This window comes from Camelina sativa, chromosome 11, assembly GCF_000633955.1.
Source record: "Camelina sativa cultivar DH55 chromosome 11, Cs, whole genome shotgun sequence".
Classification (NCBI taxonomy): Eukaryota; Viridiplantae; Streptophyta; class Magnoliopsida; order Brassicales; family Brassicaceae; genus Camelina; species Camelina sativa.
Window position 1 is genome coordinate 34323617 of NC_025695.1, and position 22535 is coordinate 34346151.

The 22535-nt window shown below is 38.2% G+C and overlaps 2 protein-coding genes across 2 annotated transcripts; one reads left to right on the top strand and one right to left on the bottom strand.

The window, feature by feature from the left end:
• Positions 6655-9088, top strand: LOC104725119 (probable inorganic phosphate transporter 1-3). Its single transcript, XM_010443724.1, has 3 exons — positions 6655-6745; positions 6972-7377; positions 7749-9088. Exons 2-3 carry the CDS (start codon positions 6974-6976, stop codon positions 8950-8952), a joined length of 1608 nt encoding a protein of 535 aa, XP_010442026.1. The 5' UTR covers positions 6655-6745; positions 6972-6973; the 3' UTR covers positions 8953-9088.
• Positions 10959-12727, bottom strand: LOC104725120 (probable inorganic phosphate transporter 1-3). Its single transcript, XM_010443725.2, has 2 exons — positions 12327-12727; positions 10959-12209 (listed from the first exon to the last, which is right to left on the bottom strand). Exons 1-2 carry the CDS (start codon positions 12725-12727, stop codon positions 11057-11059), a joined length of 1554 nt encoding a protein of 517 aa, XP_010442027.1. The 3' UTR covers positions 10959-11056.

Genomic DNA, 22535 nt, shown 5'->3' on the forward strand with positions numbered 1-22535 from the left:
ATTTGGATTCTTTCCTTATTTTTCTCTACTTGTATGCTATTTAACCTAGGGTTTTGAGGAGAGAGATATACACTTTTCTTTTTGGTTTTTGAGTGACGTTTTGAGAGGGAGAAGAGCGGCTACTTTGTGAAGCAATCTCTGAACCCCTTTTATTTTGATGCTATTGAATTTCTCATCTATGTTGCCTATTCAATTCTCTATGTCTGAGTAGTTTTCTTTGCTAGATTAGGGGTTTCAAAGGGGTTTCATGGGTTAGCGACAGAACACAAATAGGGCCTTATATAATCGATTGTCTTCACTATTGTTAGACTTAATGCTTAGGTTGATTTGATCACCAAATCTATGATTTTAGGTTTATCTATTCATCAAAAGTGTAATATGTTGCTAGAAAAGACATTAGTGGGCAAATTATCCTAGACCTGCGAAAGTTGATGTGTAGGTGATTTGTGAACATATCATTCCTGTTCTTTAATGCTTGTCTGCGATTCTGGGCTCAAACGACAGTTTAGGGTTTATGGACCGCCGAGCATGTGCTCCGGATGTCTGAGCACGTGCTCCGCGTTTCCGCACAGAATCGATCAGATAGAGTTATTGATACCACGACAGTGGATCAGTTTATATTTATGTTTGAGTTCTAGACTGGTACTTAATCTATGCCCTGAATAGTTGTTTAGTTGCTATCTCTGAAATTCCCGAGAATTACCCCTGATCTAGTGTTTTGCTTATTGCCTTTTTATACCGTTTTAATCGCGTTACTGTTACCAAACAAACCCAACTTTGAATTGTCTTAGCTTGAAATTGAACCAATAGAACCATAGAGTAAAACTTGGTCTTCGTGGGATTCGACCCCTAATTACTACTTCTTTGCTGTGCACTTGCAGTAGGAAAATAGGGTTTAAAACTCTGTGTATCAAGGACAAAACACAGGGAAAGATCATGTGGTGATTTGTTGGGACGGTAATAATTCTTTAAAGCCTCCCGGACCTAGCAATCCGGTCATCAGATATGGATGGGCTCACGGGCCTAGTGAGATGTCGTGAGGCCCATTAAGGAAGGTGGACATGGGGCCCACTAAGAGGTGGTGGTTGGGTCGTTACAAATGGTATCAGAACCCTTACGGTTCTAGGATGGTTAAGTGGATGGTTTAGAGCGGTTTAGGAATTTAATTGGTTGAATTATTTTCCTGTTGATGGATACATGATGTTGTGTGATGGAATTGATTATGAGTAGTAAGTCTATTTGTTTGTGGTATTAAGTCATAGAATCATCCTCTTCGAGCCTTCACTTAAATTCCACGGTAAGATATGTGTTTTGTTTGTGGTTTGTTTTTGTGCTTAGCCTTCTACTCTGGTAGTGCAGATAGTTAGAGAGGGTGCTGTTGCTGGTCGTGGTCGTGGACGCGGGCGTGGCCAGTGGAGGTACCGATAGGACTGTAGGTGCTGAGAGAGTCGGTGTGGGTGGTGTCGGTGCCAGAGTGGACGGTGATGTTAGGATTCCGAGTGCGGGAGTCTCAGCGGGTGGAGGCCCTGGAGGAGGTGTTGACCTGAGCGGTTGCCGGGAGTGGCTGCAGATGTGGGAGCTCATTCTCTTTATGTCAGTATGCTGAGGGAGATGAGCAACATCGGTACTGAGTGATTTTCGCGTGGTTCTGACCCTACCGCTGCTGATGCGTGGAGGGCGAAAGTAGAACATAACTTCCAGTCTCTCAGATGTCCTCAGGAGTTTTGGGTGGACATAGGGGTCCACAACCTGATTGGTGATGCTCACTTGTGGTGGAGATCAGTGGCTGCTAGGAGGGTGCAGAGGGAGATGACTTGTATTGACTTCGTGGAGGAGTTCAACCGCAAGTACTTTCCCCGTGAGGCACTAGACCGGTTAGAGGTACAGTTCCTGCAGATATCTCAGGGGACTCGGACTGTGCGGGAGTTGGACATGGAGTTCAGCTGGTTTCTAATGTATGGGGGTCAGGCGATGGAGTCTGAGGCGGCTCAGGTGAGGAGGTTCATGAGGGTGTTTCGTGAGGACTTGAGGATCCACTGCCGAGGGAGACACTACGCCACGAGGGCAGAGCTAGTGGAGATCGTGGCTGAGATCGAGGACGACCTGAGGGAGCAGGCCGTGGTGGTTAGCCCTACCGTTCAGACAGAGGAGACATTGGAGCAGAGCATTCCGAGCAAGGGTAGCAAGTCGGGGCAAAGCATAAGAGGAAGCGGGAGGACACGTCGGTGACAAACCAAGGAGGTCAGGGATGCTACGGGTACAGGAGCATTGAACACAGGTTGGCAAGCTGTCCCAAGAGGAGCGGGACGCAGGGGAACATTCGAGTGTGCCTTTACTGCAAGGAGGTGAGACATATCAGGCCTTAGTGTCCGAGGTTTCAGCAGTTGACTATGGGAGGGGTGCAGCCGAAGGAAGAGTCGGGCACCAATCCTGGAGTTTAGATTCTTTTTGTTTTGTTGGTTTTGTTAAGTTTTTGCGTTTTGGAGTTGTAAACGTTTGTTGCACTTGAGAATTTAATAAGATGATTAGTTCTTATGGAATCTGGATGTGTAATGGTTGAATGTTTATGCGATTCTGAAAATAGAAAGTTTCCATAAATGGAAATTTCTAAAAATAGAAAGTTTTTAAATATGGAAAGTGTTAAGAGAGGTAGAGCTTTTGCTATTTATGGAAAGTGCCGTTGCAAGAGGAAAATAGAAAGTTCTTTGAATAATTAGGACATGCCTATTTTGGAAAGGGCATGTGAAATGCCCGGAGTGGCGGGAGTTTTTAAAGAGTGACCTGAAGAGTGGTCACCTTTGAGATAATTAGTTCTCAAAGATTTTTGTTTGATTGGTGAAGTCACGGTGCTAGGAGAATATGCGGATTCTAAAAATGAGAAGTTTTATAAATAGTTAAAACTTACCTATTTTTGGGAGGTAGGTGAATAAACAGCCTTAGTGGCAGGGATGGTTGGGGTTAGCCTGAAGAGTGGTCATGATGGTGGTGAGATTCCAGTGAGGGAATATGGTGGTTGGTAGGACATTGCAATATCTTACGCGAACCACGAGAGATAGTTCTTGTCGGGAGTTCTGGTCGGGAGATGCTTATAGACGTTAGGACTTGTTTGCTCATGAGGAGATGATTAGTTCTCCTGGGGAGATGATTAGTTCTCCAGAGGAGATGATTAGTTCTCCTGGAGAGATGATTAGTTCTCCTGAGGGGATGATTAGTTCCCCTAGTGCACCGCGGGCTTCACGGGTTGCGACCCTGAGAGCGGGAGAGGAGATGATTAGTTCTCCTAGGGGATGATTAGTTCCCCGGAGGAGATGAGTAGTTCCTCTGGTACCGAGATCTTGAGGGTGACGATCCGAGAGTGAGAGGGTATGGCTCAAAGATGACGGTCTGAGAATGCAAGCGGTGCAGTTCAAAGGTTGCGACCTGAGAATATATGAGTGAGGAACCAAACAATATCTAGGACGTGGATATGAGCATAGTGACTGGATGTAGACCTCGGAGGTCGGGAGTNTAGACCTCGGAGGTCGGGAGTGACCTCGGGTTTTTGGTTTATGCTGAACAATGGGGGCAGAGTTATGTGGTCTGTTGGGCCACATGGGTGTGCCGACTGTTGCAGCAGTTGCATGAAAATCCTTGGTACACGGTGTTCAGTCTGGTCAGAGGATGTGCGGGCCATGGTGACGGTTGCACGGAGGTCCTTGGCGGATGGACAATGAGCAGGATTAGAGGATGAATCCTTGTTAGTGGGGGGGGGGGAGGGGAGAATTGTAACATCCGTGAACCAAATTGTGGATTTTGGGGATGGGTGTCGATCGAAACCAAGGGTAGTGTCGATTGACACCATCAATTTCGGGTTTGTCCGGATTGATTTAATTATCGAACTTGAGCGGTTTGGTTTAGGTGAAATCTCCAATCCAAGATATTTAAAAGCAGAACTCGACCTAGGTCGTGAAAAGAAGTTGTTTTGCCAATTCTAGAGAGAAAAGAGAGAAGAGAGAGTGTTCTTGGGAGATTTGGAGATTCTAAGCTGTTTTGGTGAGATCTGTTCCTGTGGGCTGGAGATTTAGTGCTAGGAACGACGGAGGAGCCTTCTAAGGTGTTGGATTCGTTGTTGTTAGGCCAGATCTTCCTGCAAAAGAGGTGAGTGGATGACCATGGCTGATCTAAGCCTGAGATCTCTTTTGTTTTGTTTGTTCTATGTTGTTTTTGGTCTTTTTCTTGTTTGGGTTTGTTGTGTTATGGTTTCCATAGGTTCCTGAAGCTTTTGGGTGAGTTTGGGACGGTCGGAGATGGTTAGAAACGAAGACTCGACGTTTGGCTTCAAGTAGATCGTGTCTACGGAGTCAGTGTCGATCGACACTGAGAGGTAGTGTCGGTCGACACCAGCAATCAGTGTTGGTCAGACACCAATTTTTATCTGACACTTGTTTTCCTGGTTTGATGTCTTTGTTTGTGTTGTTTCTGTTGCTTAACATTGGAATCTCAGTTGCTTGTGTGTATAGCCTAGTAGATGGGAGGATTGTCTCACTAACTATTTATGATATACTTATGCATCTCAATTGTTGTTTGTGGTGTGCAGGTATGTGACGCAGAATCATGGCAATGAGGAGGAGGATGATCTAGGGTCTCGGTTATTGTGTTAGGGTTATTATTGATGTTGGAACCTTGGATAGAGTTATGCTAGGTTATTGGATAGAAAGTTTGGAATGTGATTGTATTGATGATATGTTGGTTTTGTATTGTTGGTATATTTCTGTTGTGTTTATTGGTTGTTGCTGGTTTAATGATTAATTGTGGTTTGGTTAGTTTAATTAAGTAGTATGGGATGTTTAATTATATATTGTTATTATTAAAAAAAAGGAAGTGGGAGGCTACACAGAGGCTGAGTGGTGCGGTAGCATGGATCACAAGGTGGATAGCTGTCCCTAGAGGAGTGCTCCGACGGAGGCAAGTTTCTGAGGGTCCTTGTACTGGCGAAGGGTGTTTATATTCAGATCGCGGGGAGTCAAGGCCAGCGGATTTGATCATCAGTCTCGTGGAGTTGTATGATGTTATCCTGGGGATGGATTGGTTGTATCATCACAGGGTTCATCTGAATTTTCATTGGGGTAGAGTGGTCTTTGAATGTCTAGAAGGGAAGTTGGTTTTTGAGAGAGTGAGGCCGACTTTGGAGAGTCTCGCGATCTCGACCATGCAGGCCAGAAAGATGACTGAGAAGGATCGTGAGGCCTATCTAGTTACTATCTTGATGCCGGAGTCAGTAAGGTAGTCTACAGTTGGCGGTATTTGGATTGTTCAGAAGTTTGAGGATGTGTTCCAATCGTTGCAGGGGTTACTACTATTTCGGTTTGATCCCTTCACGAGTGAAAGAAAATCAATCACAGCGAGATAAAGGTGAAAAACAAAATTAAAGATCAGTAGAGTAAATCGAACACTCATAGCTGAAGAATCGAGCGATGAAAAGACAAAGGAATGAGAATCCATGGCGAAAGGTTTCTTCGTTTCTGTGCACTGATACAATATCAAGATTAGGATAGCGATAACAAAGTAAAAGTATTATTTTCATTAATTAGTAAAAGTATACAATTTGCGTTTATATACATGAATAATCTAAACTGAATCTTAACCGGTTATAACAACTCCTGTTACATCAAACCATGTAAAACAATAATATATTTAACCGTAATCGCGCGCGAACGCAACCAGAACGAGATAAATTGGTTGGTGTTAGCTGTTTTACAATCCTTTTAATTAGTGGATCATTAATTCATTATTGTCACATTCCTCTTGCTTGCAGTTTGGGGATGTTTAACTGCTGGAGTTAGCTGTTGGTGGACATAATGTATGTTTTGTTAGTAGTATATTATTGTCTTAATTTATGCAAAATCCATAAACTACATCCATTGACAAATTAACATATTAAATAGTAATATGAACATACATAGTTGAAAGTTATGACCCTCTTGTTTAACAAATTAAACATATAATTATGTTTGGTCAACAGAAAACGTGGATTTATCTATTGGGAGATAGAGAGTTTTTCTTATCTCAATCGAAGCTAGTAGTCCTAATTAAGAAGATTAATTTATTTTCACAATTTTCCTGTCGAAGATTGAATTGTTTAGGTATGTCTTATAAATGATCATATAAAAGAATACGTTTCATGAAATTATGTTTAGTTTAGACATTCTAACATTTGCAAGTGGCTTGGAGACGAATCGTATCCATTTCGTTATGTATATAAAATTTATGTTTTTGTAATCATTTTGTTTTTGTTCAAACAGAACTTCAAGAAGATTGTATATAACCCAACTTACAAATATACAATTAAAGCAAGCAAAACAAATTTTATATATTTCTACATATTAAGAGTATGTATTTCAAACATATAATAAAAAGATTATGTATTCACTGGTCGTAGGAAACGACTGAAGCGCGAAAAAATTGAATTTATATTCATCATACTATGTAGTTTCATTATCATTACGTATTATTGAGGTTCTTATTATAATACAATTTATAAAACACAACCAAGATGAGAGCATATGCTCTTTTAGATTCCGATTTATAGAGTTACGTACGTTGACTTTGAGTTCTAACTTTGGTCTATAAGTAGCACATACATTTCTAACTTTTGAGATATCTTTAGTCATAAATATCGAAGTTTAACACATAACTTTCTTCAGTCGTTTAACTTTATTTATATCTTGGATTCCAACAACCAAAAAGCTTCGGTAGAGGCTTAAAGGTTAGTTAACTTAGTTGATTTCATTGTTGGTCTTCTTTGAATCTACGTTAATATTTATTTTACGTTTCTAACTGCGACAATCCATCTAAATTATTGTGGATTCTTATGCAAAGAATGCTTAATCCTTTGTCTTCCAAAGAAACATGAAATAATGGAATGATGAAAATAAAATGTTAGTAAATAGAAAACAAATCTAGTCCTAATTTATTGGTTATTGTCTTTGTAGCAATGGCGGAAGATCAACAGTTAGGAGTGCTCAAAGCATTAGATGTGGCCAAAACACAACTTTACCATTTTACAGCGATTGTTATCGCCGGAATGGGTTTCTTCACTGATGCCTACGATCTTTTTTGTATCTCATTGGTCACCAAGCTCCTAGGCCGCATCTACTACCACAAGGCTGGTGCAGAAAAGCCGGGAACACTCCCTCCAGAAGTAGCGGCCGCAGTCAATGGTGTCGCTCTTTGTGGGACACTTGCCGGTCAGCTCTTCTTTGGGTGGCTTGGAGACAAACTAGGCCGGAAAAAGGTGTATGGGATCACTTTGATCATGATGGTTCTCTGTTCCGTGGCCTCCGGTCTCTCCTTTGGGAACAGTCCAAAAGGAGTCATGACCACTCTTTGTTTCTTCAGGTACTTTATCAAATAAACTTTGTTTTTATAACCAAATAATTCACTTTATTTTTACAATTATATATCACACACAGCCGAGTTTTTTGGATTTTATTTTGATACACGAATTAAATTTCAAAAGAAAATATTGATATTACTTTTATAAAATAAATATATTAATAATATTGAATGATATTGAATGAATAAATGGATATATTAATTATTATCATAATTTATTAAGACCTACAAATTTAATATAAAAAAATATATTTATAGTTGTAAATAAAGAAGATTAGCGACTCTAATACGAAAAGGAATATATAGTTATCTAAATATATATATACTGAGTCATTTGTTAATCGATGTCAATTATATATTTTTGGTAAAAAAAGGTTTTGGCTTGGAGTTGGTATTGGTGGTGACTACCCACTGTCAGCGACGATCATGTCGGAGTATGCAAACAAGAAAACACGTGGTGCCTTCATCGCAGCTGTGTTCGCTATGCAAGGGTTTGGGATCATGGCTGGGGGTATTGTTGCGCTCATATTTTCAAGTATTTTCGATCACCAATTTCCATCACCGATCTATAGTGTAGACCCCGTTGCCTCGACTGTACCTCAAGCTGATTACTTGTGGCGTATCATCCTTATGGTGGGTGCTCTCCCAGCCGCTATGACATATTATTGGCGTATGAAAATGCCCGAAACGGCTCGTTACACAGCTTTAGTCGCCAAAAACCTTAAACAAGCCACGCGAGACATGTCTAAAGTCTTGCAAGTGGATCTTGAAGCTGAGGAAGAAAGTGCTGAAAAAATTGTAAGAGATCCTAAGCTCAACTACGGATTGTTCTCGAGGGAGTTCATTAAACGCCATGGACTTCCTCTCCTCGGAACTACCTCTACTTGGTTTTTGCTTGACATCGCGTTTTACAGCCAAAACTTATTTCAAAAAGATATCTTTTCCGCAATTGGATGGATTCCTCCTGCGGCTACAATGAATGCCATCCATGAGGTTTACAAGATTGGTAGGGCTCAGACTCTCATCGCGCTCTGCAGTACGGTTCCAGGTTACTGGTTTACAGTTGCCTTTATTGATACTATGGGAAGATTTGCAATCCAGCTAATGGGATTCTTCTTCATGACAGTCTTTATGTTTGCTATAGCCTTCCCTTACGATCACTGGATTAAACCAGACAACCGTATCGGTTTCGTCATTATTTATTCCCTAACTTTCTTCTTTGCAAACTTTGGTCCAAATGCAACTACATTTGTGGTTCCTGCCGAGATCTTCCCGGCCAGGCTAAGATCCACTTGTCATGGAATATCAGCCGCGGCAGGAAAGGCGGGTGCCATCGTGGGTGCGTTTGGATTCTTATACGCAGCTCAGTCAAAGGATAAAACCAAGACTGACGCAGGATATCCACCGGGTATTGGTGTCAAGAACTCGTTGATCATGCTTGGTGTTATCAACTTTGTTGGTATGATCATGACGTTTTTAGTGCCTGAATCTAAAGGGAAGTCACTTGAGGAGCTTTCAGGCGAGAATGTGTGTGATGATACGGCCCCGTCCGCGATCGCTACCTCTGGAAGAAACTAAACTTTTGCCTTTACCAGAACTTTGTAGATTATATGTAGTTATATCGTCCATCCAATATTTTGTAATAATTGTTGTTTATATTCTGCTGTGGACAAATCATATAATGTATTAAATGTTGGTTTATTTTCCTCTCTATTGCGTTTTTGGAAATAAAAACTCAAATTCTCACGTGAAATAATTTTTCAAGTTGGTGCTCTTATAGTCTAAGGGTCTGACTGGTTCAAATGCAGCGGTTGCGGTTACGGTTACAGGAGTTTGTGGAAGCGGGTGGTTACGATTTCAAGCGGTATTCAGTGTTTTGAAAGATTGGTTTAATGGTTTAAAATTGATGCGTTTGCGTGAGATTTACGACTGGTTGACCAGCGGGTGCAATAACGGTTAAAACATAATAAATGTGATATATTATTATATAAATGTTTTAAAACATCAAAACATTTGTTAAACTTGATTAATAATTAAAAATTAAAAAAAATACTACAATAAATATTCAAAAAACAAATAAATTTCCTAGTGAAATCTAACAAACAAACGAGTCATCTCGTCTGACCAGGTAATTTTCTATTCGAGAAAACAAGTACATATATTCAATCAAAAAACTCATATATGAAAAAAATATATAGAATGAAAAAGATGATGCTATGAAAAAAATATAAAGAGTTACACATATATGAATAATGGGATACAATACTTACGTTTCCTTCTTGATTGTCATTAACTTGGATGGACGCCATAATTTGGAGGTTTGGGAGATTAGGGTTACAACTTGATTAGAGTTGAGAAAGTGATAAATATATATAGAAGATAGAAAAAATATATATTAATATATATAAAACATACATGTATCGTTGGAGTTTTTTTTTTATTAATATTCAACCGCAATCGTCCACAACCGCAAATGCTTGCTGGAGTCAGCTTTTAGAATTCAGCGATTTGGAATGGTTGGGAGCGATAAAGAATGGTTTGTGTGATTGACTCCAACTGCTAGCAACCGTTAGCAAACGCAAAGGCTGCGTTTGCAAGAGTTAGCAGGAGAACCAATCAACACCTAAGAAAATACTAAATTTGATTTTAATAAGAAATCAATCAAGAAAATATATACATAAATTGGGGTATCGCCAGTTGTTCACAGTGCCTAGCAATTTTATATTTATTAGGTTGTTTGTCTTTTAAAATCATTTTACATATTTGACTACAAATTAATACTGTCTATTACTCAATAAATTCTTCCGGTCCCAAATTGGACCGATGTAAAAATATCATAATTTAATAAAATAATAAGATAGTAATATTTTTGGAAATCCTATGTAAACATATGGTCTCATTAGTATCATAAATTAATAATAATATAAACTAAAAACTATATATGTATATATCTAAGAAAATTTAGTGAAATTTGATTCTACTATTGTCTATTTTTGAATGCATTCTTGTTGGACCTCATCTCTAATCTTTCTCGTTGAATCAAAAACTTTTAATTTTGTCTTCTAAAATCGCATCCAAAAATTATGAAACGATATTAATAAAAGGAAATTTCATCTCTAGTCTAATCTTTCTCAATATAAAGGAAAATTTAAAATTATGAAAATAAAACATCTCTTCATAAATTAACAAACAAATTATTAATTATTAATTTATCGATAAGTAAAAATTTCTATAAATTAATATAATGTTAGAGTCCCAACTTTATTTATTTATAGAAGTTTTAATGTATAGATATCGAATGATTACGAACCACACTAGGTTACAACCGTGGACTTAATCAATAGAGTAGTATTCTTACTTGACTTTAAATTGGTTTTTTTTTTCCTGACTTTAGCATATTAACAAAATATTAGCCAAGAAACTGAGATGTAAATAAAATAAACTAAGTAATTAATGCAGATAAAATTAAACACTAGAACAAAATTCGTGGAAGTTTTAACGAAACATACAAATGGTACCAAAAATGAAACTTTATAAAGATTAGAGTACAAAAGCACTCAGGCAGTAAGATTGAAGTATTCCACATCACAAACTTTCTTGCTTAGTGCATCACGCGAAGGGAAATACAAAGTATTGAAAAGAAAAAAAAAATCAAACAAACCACAAACGAACGTTACATTTATCACTTTTCAACCTCAGCTTCACCAGAGAGTTCTTCGAGGGACTTGCCCTTTGGCTCTGGTACAAGGAATGTGAAGAGCATACCAATAAAGTTTATGACACCGAGCACGATCAATGAATTCTTAACTCCAATACCAGGTGGGTATCCTGCGTCTGTCTTGGTCGGATCCTGTGATTGAGCCGCATAGAGGAACCCGAAGGCTCCAACAATGGCTCCAGCCTTACCTGTCGCAGCTGATATTCCGTGGCATGTGGACCTTAGTCTAGCTGGGAAGATCTCAGCAGGGACAATGAAAGTGGTTGCATTTGGTCCAAAGTTGGCGAAGAAAAAGGTGAGGGAGTACATAATCACGAATCCGATACGGTTGTCTGGCTTGATCCAGTGGTTGTATGGGAAGGCAATGGCAAACATAAACACTGTCATGAAGAAGAATCCCATAAGTTGGATTGCAAACCTTCCCATGATATCAATAAATGCGACGGTGAACCAGTACCCTGGTACAGTACTGCAAAGCGCGATGAGAGTCTGTGCCCTAGCGATCTTGAAAACCTCATGAATGGCATTCATGGTGCCTGCCTTTGGAATCCATCCAATGGCTGAAAAAATATCCTTTTGAAATAAATTTTGGCTGTAGAAAGCAATGTCAAGCAAGAACCAAGTTGAGGTACACCCAAGGAGTGGAAGACCATGGCGTCTAAGGAATTCCTTGGAGAATAATCCATAGTTCAGTTTTGGGTCCTCGGCCCTTTCTTCAACTTCAAGCTCTACTTGTAAGACCTTGGACATGTCTTTTGTTGCTTGTTTAATGTCCTTGGCAACTAAAGCAGTGTAACGAGCGGTTTCAGGCATCTTCATACGCCAATAGAAGGTCATGGCCGCAGGTATAGCGCCAAACATGACAATGATACGCCAAATGTAATCAGCCTCTGGAGGCGTTGAGAGAACCCTGTCTTGGTCATAGGTCGGCGATGGAAACTGTTTGTCGAAAATGGAAGAGACTGCAAGAGCCACAAAACCACCAGCCAAGATACCGACACCTTGCATAGCAAAGACGGCAGCGATGAAAGCCCCACGAGTCTTCTTGTTAGCATATTCAGACATGATGGTGGCTGAAAGAGGGTAGTCACCTCCAATGCCAAACCCGAGCCAAAACCTACACATAACCGTTCAAATGTTAATATTTATATTTTATTTGTTTGTGGAGGTTTCAACTATTATGTGTATGATCTCATGTTCATGGATAAAATAGTTTTGACGGTGATAATTGCACCTGAAAAAGCACAGAGTGGTCATGACACCCTTGGCTTGGTTTCCGAAGGAGAGACCGGAAGCAATAGAACAAACGATCATCATGATCAAAGTGAGACCGTAGACCTTTTTCCTTCCTAGCTTGTCACCAAGCCATCCGAAGAAGAGCTGACCAGCAAGAGTCCCACAGAGGGCCACACCGTTAACCGCAGCTGCAACATGAGGGGGAAGGGAGCCAGGCTTTGCTGACTCCGGATTGAAGTAGTAGAGGCGTCCTAGGAGCTTCGTCACCAAGGACACACAAAAAAGATCATAGGCATCCGTAAAGAAACCCATACCGGCAATGACAATCGCCGTGAAATGATAAAGTTGCGTCTTCGCAACATCAAGTGCTTTTAGCACTCCTAGTTGCTGGTCGGCCATCTGAGTCTCTTTTGTCTCTCCTGTTTTCATGCAGTAAAAGTAAAAATTACGTATTAAATTTCTTTTTGTAATACAATTTCTTTTTTCAAATTTAAAATTTAATCTAATTATAACAGAAGAGCTTTTGTCGTTATACATATAAATAATCAAATCATTCAAACAAGTGCAAATTAGTATTTGAATGAAGATCATATTATAAATTTGTATGTAATCTTACCCTCACGTTTTGTTGATTGATGTTCGAGGACGAGGCAAGAGAGAGAACTAACGATATCTAGAGAGAGAGAGAGAGAGAGAGAGGTGGTGATGGTTGTGACAATGTGGTGGCTGAGACGGTCGACATTTATAGAGAAGATCGGATTAGCATAGTCTCCGGCATCTTAACGGTATATCCACATTTTAATTCAATTTTAATGTCTTTAAGCCATCACTTTCGTTACATATCTATCTTGCTCTTCTGGGTAATTTGTATGGTCTGCACATAGTGTATCTTCTCTTATATAATCTATTATTAGTATAGATGACTTCTCTATGAGATTTCTAATCATGGAAGCATTCCATGGTCCAACTTCTTTGATCAATTCTTGCTCTTAATAAATAGCTGTTATCTCAAGGGGATAAATTCAGGTACGTAATTAGTATGTACGTACCCGTAAATGTCAACAGTATATCACACAAAGAATGTCATTTTTGAATATTTAATACAAATTAAGTAAAAATTAAACTATACATGTTTTCCCCTATTTAATATTTCTTCTGTATTACAAAGGATGATTTTTTTGGAATTTTTTTGCATCACAAATATTGATTTTCTGTAAATTTTTATATCAATTAATGCTAAAAAATTGTAGATTTCAAGATTCATTAATTAAAGATTTAAAATTTTGATGAATTATTATTGGTTAATAGTTATAAGTTTTTATGAATAAATAATGTACTTATAGCTAAACATTAAATATTTTCTTAATTTATGTAAAAATCCTAAAATCATCTTTTGTGATAGAGAGGAAGTAAATGGTTAATGATTTAAATTCAATGAAATGAGCTTTGATTTTAGGAGTAAATTAGAAAAGTTAACATTAAAATCACACTGGAAATGTAGAATGACACTCTTTTTGAAACAATTTTTTTCCTAAAATAAAACTCTTTATGAAACAGAAGAAGTAATTGACAATAAAATTTGATAATAAAATTTAATTTCTAATATGAGTTAGATGTATTAACAAATATCTATATCTACAAATCTATTAATAAATCTCTATATGTGTGCATATATATGATATATTTAATGTTAAACTTTTGATTTGTTGAAATTTATTTGGTCCAATGGTTGATCAAGTTTAGTTAATATTTTTCAACCAATAGGTCCGGGGTTTGAATCACATATATTACGATTTATTAATAAATTACAAATTAATGGAAGCAAGTTCATAAGAAATTTTTCAGCTTTGTGTAATTATAACTGTTGGCTGTAATTTCACGCATTTATATAAAAATTTTAATAGGGCGGAATAAATTTTTTTAAAAAAACTTTTTGATTTTCATTTTGAGAAACCTATCCCGGTAATGATTTTACAGGTGTTCAACCTTCAACGGTGACAAACTCTCCTTGTACTTGTTGTAAAAAAGTTGAAATTTCGTAAATATGGTATTGAAAAGGTTTTATTAACATTAATACTGTTTCCTTAATATTATTATTACCATTAATAATTTTTTGATGCATATTATCCAATTCTTTTGGTGCAGAAAAAAAATAAATAATCATCCACTTCTTTTGGTCAAAAGTTTTTGCCGTATTTTTTCAGAGAAATTATTAATTTATTATAAAATCTTTAAAAATATAGTCGTTGTATTTTATTCATCTGCCATGAAATGTCGAAAAATTGGTTGTTTTGGCAGTTCTTTAATAACTTTTTATAGTCCTGGTTTTTTTTGTCAGTATTTTGATTGCTATTGTTGTCGACAAAACGTATTTCATTTTGATTCTCGGAGTTACTGGTTTGACTTTAGGAAAAGGCAATCGATATGTTCATGTGGGTTTTCATGTTACAAGTTTCTTTTATTTAATTACCTTATAATTTGTTGCAAACCATCTAACAAGTTATCTTATATATGACATATCACGTATCTCAATACTCTGGTTCACTCTAGTTGCAAGTTAGATTAATAAAAACATCATTGTCCATAAAAAGTCAACCCTTTTCGTAAAAGGAAAAATTAAGACCACAAAACTTTAGTCTGTGAGAAACAAAAGTGAATTATGTTAAATGTATATTTAGAAACTATGTCCAAATTAAACAATTTTAGAGCTAGATATTTGTGGGTCAAAACTAATTCAAGTATCTATCAAGTAACAAGGCTCCCACTAAAAAAAGTTGAGCTGATGTATTCATACGTAGTTTACAATTTTATTTTATGCATCATGGTATATACTCCATATCAATACTATATAATGCAGTTTTACAGTTAATGCAAAACCTATACGTGCATTATTTTAATAGCTGTAGCAATCACTACAAATCATCTTTGTTAATAATTACTAGTATAGTAGTATACAGTTGCTGCAAAAGTCAGCGCCGTATTTCTGTATCAATTTGTTATTTGTCGATCAATGAGACAACCGGGTAAAGTCAGACAAAACGATATTTTTAGGCTGTGAAAAAAAATAAAAACATTTTTGCCGAACCGACCTGGAATTCGTAATTTTGTTTGGGCTAGTTTTTTTAAAGACCGAACCCCGAACGATCGTGTTTTGATTTAGTTAAAAAGTGGCACAGCGTAAGCTTTTAAGGACAGATTTAATAATTTGTTGATATTTGGAATATGTACAAACTAAGGTTTTGTGAAAACTCATCACAATATTTTTGCAAGAGTTTTTTTTTTTGTTTTTTAATAGAAAACAATTCTTTGGAGATTATAAATCCAAATCAGATTTCGACAACATCCAGCAATACTTTTAGATGCAACTGACGGAAAAAGACTGTTATTTTATATATATATATATATATATATATATAAATTAATAATATAGAGATGTATATATACTATTTTGAATGAAGTTATGGAAAAGTATGGAAAAAAATGCAGTTGCCTTAAGCTCGTTGGCGTATAGTAATCAGGGTCGGATTCACTTTGGGTCGCCTGAATATTGAGTACGTTTCTTAAAAACAATACCTTCTGGACAATAAAGGAGAACACAAGTGCAGGATCGTTGATGTGGAGAAAACTCTTGAAATATAGATATATGGCAAAACAATTTCATAAGGTGGAAGTGCATAATGGGCTAACTTGTTCATTCTGGTATGACAATTGGTCGAGCATGGGACGCTTGCATGAGGTCACAGGCAGCAGAGGTTTTATTGATATGGGAATTCCGTCTACAGCCACAGTTGAGGAAGCAAAAAGATTACAATAGACGGCATTATCGTACTGACAATCTGAGACAAATAGATCAAATGCTGAGAACCTTGAATGATATGAAGATAAAAAGATAAAAAGAAGAACTTTGATAAACTTTGATTCTTTATTATAACTAGGTGGGTGCCCGCGCTACGCGCGGGTTACTGTTTTTGTTTGTGTTATTTATTTTTTGGTTTCGTATTTTTGTATTTTGACGTTTGTTTCTGATATGTTTTGTGTAGATTTTTATATTATGTTTGTTTAATAGGAGTCGTCTCAATGGATGTTTCATACTCTGCAATAGATGTTTGAGGAGTAGTAGGATTCCAATTCCTTCTTCTTGACAACCGCAGGAACAACAATAGCAAACACCTTCTTTTCACCCGCAGCAGTTGCAACAACAACTACTATTACTAAATCAACAACTTGTTAAACAACTGTATTTTATCTAAATGGGACATAAGTTATAGAATAGTAATGGTGACCCAATGATTAGCGCCTAGAAATACCTAGTTGGAGTTTAGGCTTTTACAACATTAAACATTATATATATGATATTATATAAAAATTTATGTAAAAATATATGTTAGAGAAAATTTAAAAATAATAAATCATAAACAAAAATGAAAAATATAATATTCAATTTAGATTAATAACATATGAACGTTAATAATTATATATATGAATATAAAATTTATAAATTTAAATATATATAGTCAAGCATTAATAATATATAATTAAACAATATTATGTGATTTTATGCAGTTTGTGTCAATTATTTTTTGTCACTTAAATGTTAGTTACTAAATGGGTGTGTTAATTTGAAAAAGAGCTTTGTTGGCAAAGCGTTAATTGAGCAGTTATGGTCTGTCCCGGAAACCACCACAGCACTTATTTATATATCTTAAATACTTTTCCCACGTATAAAAAATTTGGCTGTCGTTTCGTTCCTTATGACCCTCGATTCTGAAGAGTTTATTTTTTAAAATGTTGCCCTTTCCAATTTCTTGTTAACTAGCATTACTGATAACGTATATACGACTATGTTGTATTTACTGAAATATTTATGTTAGGAAAACAAATTATTCACCACAAGGCAAGTATCCAAAAACCATTCAATTTTTTGATAAGTAACTGAAAAACCCAAGCAAACACTCCAATTATAGAACCACTCAAAAGGCAAATTACGTTCTAGAGTTTTTAGGATGCATATGAAGAAATATATTAAGGAAGGGGATTACATGGTATGGATCGTTTAAGTAACAAAGCAAGCGATGTATTTTTACTGATACGCATTTCAATAAGAAAAGAGATGATGGAACAAAACCCACCATCGTTGTGACAATTCCCCACGCAGCCACGCTTTGCCATGCCTACAATCTTGCGTAACATCACCACATATCACTAATTTCTGATCTATTAAAATCCAAATTTCAGCACAACAAAGGCAAAGCCAACTATTTTGTGATACCTCCTCTGCTAGAGTTTCATGTCTGAGACTGACCCACCGATTATTTTATAAGCCATCCAAATGTATTCTCTTTACCTAGAAACTGGCAGTGATGACTATGAAGTCTATGATAAAGAGATCTTACAAGGTTGAAAGTGACTTATGATTGGCAAAGATATCTCCTGTCGACATTAAAAGTGAATTGCCACTTGCATGTCTAGACAGTAACATTTCAAAGTTTAATACCTAGCAAAAAAGAAGTATGCTAGTTCTCACACTATGGTTCTATAATAGCAAACTCACATATACGAAAGAGAACCCATTGCAGATATGGAATATGGAAGGTTACCACTTAGGTTGTTTCTCGACAGATATCTGCATTACAATTTCTTTCAACTGTTAGTTTGAAAGTGAAACACTGTGAGTAAATACTTTAAGAACAAACACATCTTTACATGCTTGTGAGATCCGGTGGCAATTGATATGGAAGTGTATCATGGATGGTGTTACCACTAACATCCCTGTAACCAAAATGAGAGAGAGATCACAGTTGTTAAATCAAAATCTTAAAAACACACAAAGATCAAACAAACAGAAAAACAGAGTAAATTCCAAAGACAATACAATTTTCTTGGTGACATTAGCCTGGAAGCAAGTATCCAAGAGTGCCAGAGGCTCCTAAATCCGATATATCTCTGTTCCAATCACGACAACAACAAACATAAGACATTCCAGAATGAATCAAATCCATGCAAGTGGAAATTTTAAAAAGTTGAAAAGCTGATTTTCTTACATAGTGACAACTGTTGAGCCTTCACAAGGAATCCCTTTCCATAACTCTCCACATGGATCACCACCACCATTTTTCCAATTGGTTAGCTGTGAAGGACTATTAAGTGAAGTATGCAAAACCTGAAGTGCTTGAACTGCAATAAAGACCAATAAGAAGAGAACAACCCAGATGTCAGCTGACAAAAACCAATAAAGGACCTTTTGCTTCTACTCAGTTTGTTCGGTTTCACAAAGGTTTCTTCGATTCAGAATCCGGATTCTAATCTGGATGACTGAAACCAGTACATCTAAATCAGCAATTTAAAACAAGTAAGACCAAGATCAAATCAAATACAATGCAAACAGATCAAGAGAAAACATTGGGAACTTTGAAATCTGAGTTTTAAAACGATTAGCGGAACAAAAAAAACAAACCCGAGGAGAGCATAGCAATCTTCACCACCGCAGTAAATCACTGACGAAGATTGGACGAACAGGGAGAGAAATAGGAGAATCGAAGCCCAGCACCATCGTTGCGTCACAAGCGACGCCATTCATGGATTAGCTAGCCGTCATCGGTGAATCTATACTTTAAAAAAACAGAAAGTGAGCTGCAGAATACACATGGCACAATCTTAAGTGCTGAGGTGGCTTAAAGAAAATCTCAACAAGTTTCAGTGAATCGAAAACTCACAGAGAGATCGATAGAGTTAAGAGAAGGAAGGACGCCGGAGACAACGGCGGAGCGGAGGGTGGTCAAAACGCCGACGACGAAAACAAAATAACAACACTCATATATGGTTTATCAGAATTATAGAACATACCCAGACAAAATTACAACACGCTGATATAACCCTTTTTTTTTTATGACTGACGGTTGAGTGCTCGGTGAACAGATTGTAGGCTAGACTAAGAAGATTTGAAGCAAAATCACTTGGATTATGGTGGAACGAAGTAGAAGAAATGAAGCATGATTGATCAAGTCGGACCATGATTTCATGGCGAAGAAGACGAGGAGGAGATCGACAATTTGAGATTTAAAAAAAAAAACTGAATCGAGCTTTTATTTTTTTGTTTTTTGTTTTTAATTTGACCAGCCGAGCACTTGTGTGAAGCTAAAGTTTTTGCTGTGCAGCTGGGCTGTGAATGGTTTGACACTAATGGGCTACATTAGAATTAGGTCCAGATTTGTTTTCGTTTATTTTGTTGGAAGAAAGAGTACACGTGTCACTCTCTTGGGTGCTGACGTGTCAAGCTGAGGGAGAGAGTTAGAGAACAATCTAGAACTAGGTGACTCATGATTACACTTGTGTTTTGGCTAGCCATCATCCATATCTTGCAGAGCACCAAATCGGTTATGAAGATGAGGCTCTGCATCAGGTATAATCAACTTTGTCTTAACCTGAGTCATACATAACGGTGTACGACATGGCCTCCCATACAACGCCTCATAAGGACTCATCCTAATACTCGCCTAATAGCTGTTGTTGTACGCAAACTCCACCAAACTCAGGTGATCTGCCCAATGGCCACTCCAATCCAACACACACATCCTCAGCAAATCCTCCAGCGTTTGGATTGTCTTCTTTGACTGCACATCTGTCTGGGGATGATAAGTTGTAATCATATGCACCTTAGTGCCATATATGCCTTAAATGCTCTCCAGAACACCGAAGTGAACTTGGAATCCCTATCAAACACAATATTCGCTGGCACCCCATGCAACTTGACTATCTCCTTCACATATTTCTTAGCCAAGACCGCTGCTCCATCAGGTTTCTTAATGACCAGAAAATATGCTAACTTAGTCAACCAGTCCATAATGACCCAAATAGCATCAAAGGTTCGAGACAATGGCAATCCTACCACGAAGTCCATTGTGATCATTTCCCACTTCCAGTCTGGAATGGGCAGACTCTTCAGCAACGCACCTGGAACCTGATGCTCAGACTTCACTAGCTGACACACATCGCACCTCGCGACCCAACTAGCTACATCCTTCTTCATCCCGACCCAGTGATAGTACCTCTTGAGGTCACGATACCTCTTAGTCACTCTTGGATAAATAGAGAAAATGCTCGCATGAGCCTCCCTAAGGATCTCTTGCCTCAACTCCTCATCCTTGGGCACACAAATCCGCCCGTGCACCAATATAGTACCATTAGCAGAGACCTGATACTTTGAATCAACATCCTTAGAGACATTCACCAGCCCTAAATCTTTCTCCTGTGCCAACCGCACTCTGCTCAGAAGATCTGCTCTATCAGCCGCTCCCAAACCCAATGGCTCTTGAGAAACCTCACACAACCTCAATGCACTGATCTCTCCTACCAGAGACTCCATCTCATACTACTGAGCAGAAACCGCCCTCTTCCGACTCAGAGCATCTGCAACCAAGTTAGCCTTACCAGGGTGGTAGGCTATCTCCAAATCATAATCTGCCACCAGCTCCATCCACCGCCTCTGCCTCAAATTCAACTCGGGCTGAGTGAATATATACTTTAGGCTCTTATGATCTGTAAACACCTCTACCTTTGCACCATAAAGATAAGATCTCTAAATCTTCAGGGCAAAAACTACAACAACCATCTCCAAATCATGAGTAGGATAGTTGTCCTCATGCTTCCGTAACTGCCGCGAAGCGTAGGCAATCACCTTCCCATGATGTATCAACACACATCCCAAACCAACTCTGGATGTATCAGTATAAACCACATAGGGTTCTCCCTGCTCTGGCAATGCCAACACTGGCATAGTAGTCAACATCTCCTTCAGGCTTGCAAAGCCCTCCTCGCACTCCTGTCACCAAACAAAAGGAACATCCTTCCTTGTCAACTTAGTCATCGGACGTGCCTTGCTTACAAAGCCCTGTACCAATCTCCAGTAATAACCTGCCAATCCAAGGAAACTCCTGATCATTGTGACATTCTGCGGTCTAGGCCGATCCCTGATGGCCTGAATCTTCTCCGGATCTACAAAGTCCCCCTCTGCAGACACAATATGACCCAGAAATCCCATCTCACGCTGCCATAAACTACACTTGCTCAACTTAGCAAACAACCTCTGCTCCCGCAGCTTCTCAAGGACTGCTCTCAAATGCATTACATGCTCCTCAGGACTCTTAGAATAAACCAGAATATCGTCGATGAAAATGATGACAAACACGTCTAGAAACTCCTAAAACATGCTGTTCATCAGTCTCATAAATGCTGCTGGCGCGTAAGCCAACCCAAACGGCATAACCACAAACTCATAATGTCCATACCTCGTCCTGAATGCAGTCTTCCTCATATCTGCCTCATCTATCAGAATCTAATGATAACCCGACGCCAGATCTATCTTGGAGAACCAAGTAGCACCCCTCAACTCATCGATCCTGGGAAGAGGGTACTTGTTCTTCGAAATGACCTAGTTCAAACCCCTATAAACAATACACAAGCGGAAACTCCCGTCCTTCTTCTTAACGAATAACACCGGCGCTCTCCACGGTGATACACTATGACGAAAGAGTCCCTTGTTCAACAGATCCTCCGGTTAGCTCCTCAGCTGTATTAGACTAATAATCAAGTATGCTGACATCAACTCGCCGCCACCTGAATATCAACCCTCTTGTTCGTCCAAGAACCTCTAGTAACTTGCCTCTTAGGGAAACTTGCACAAATAGCTTATTCCAAAAATAGCTTTTCCACTTGGCAATTCTCCATAGAAAATCATCAATACGAGCATAATAAAACAAATAAGTGCCATACGTTCGCATATTCTGATTCACCGCATCAAATGCTTTGCAAGCCGCCAACTCAACCCACTTGACTTATTTCCCCCAACAAGCTTACCAAAACCTTAAATCTAGGAACCTTATCCATCTCCAATGAACTTCATCCAACATCATCGCAACAATTAGTTTAAACTGCCATGAAGGGTTCTTGTGAACTTATGTACATGGAAACCATTCCCTTCTCGGCTCAAAACTGCTGCAGCTCCCCTTCCCGGGACCCAGCACACAATCCTGGCGCATTGTTCATAAAACCCTGCCTCACCGGCCAACACAACAAAAATCCAAGATTAAACCAGCATCAACTCTCGAGGTCTAATTCCTGTCGTTATGTTTATACTCACGTCCTAGGCATTGCTTGCTCCCAACTCCTCCACCCTTAGGTTGCAACCTTCGAGCCATACCGATCTCACTCT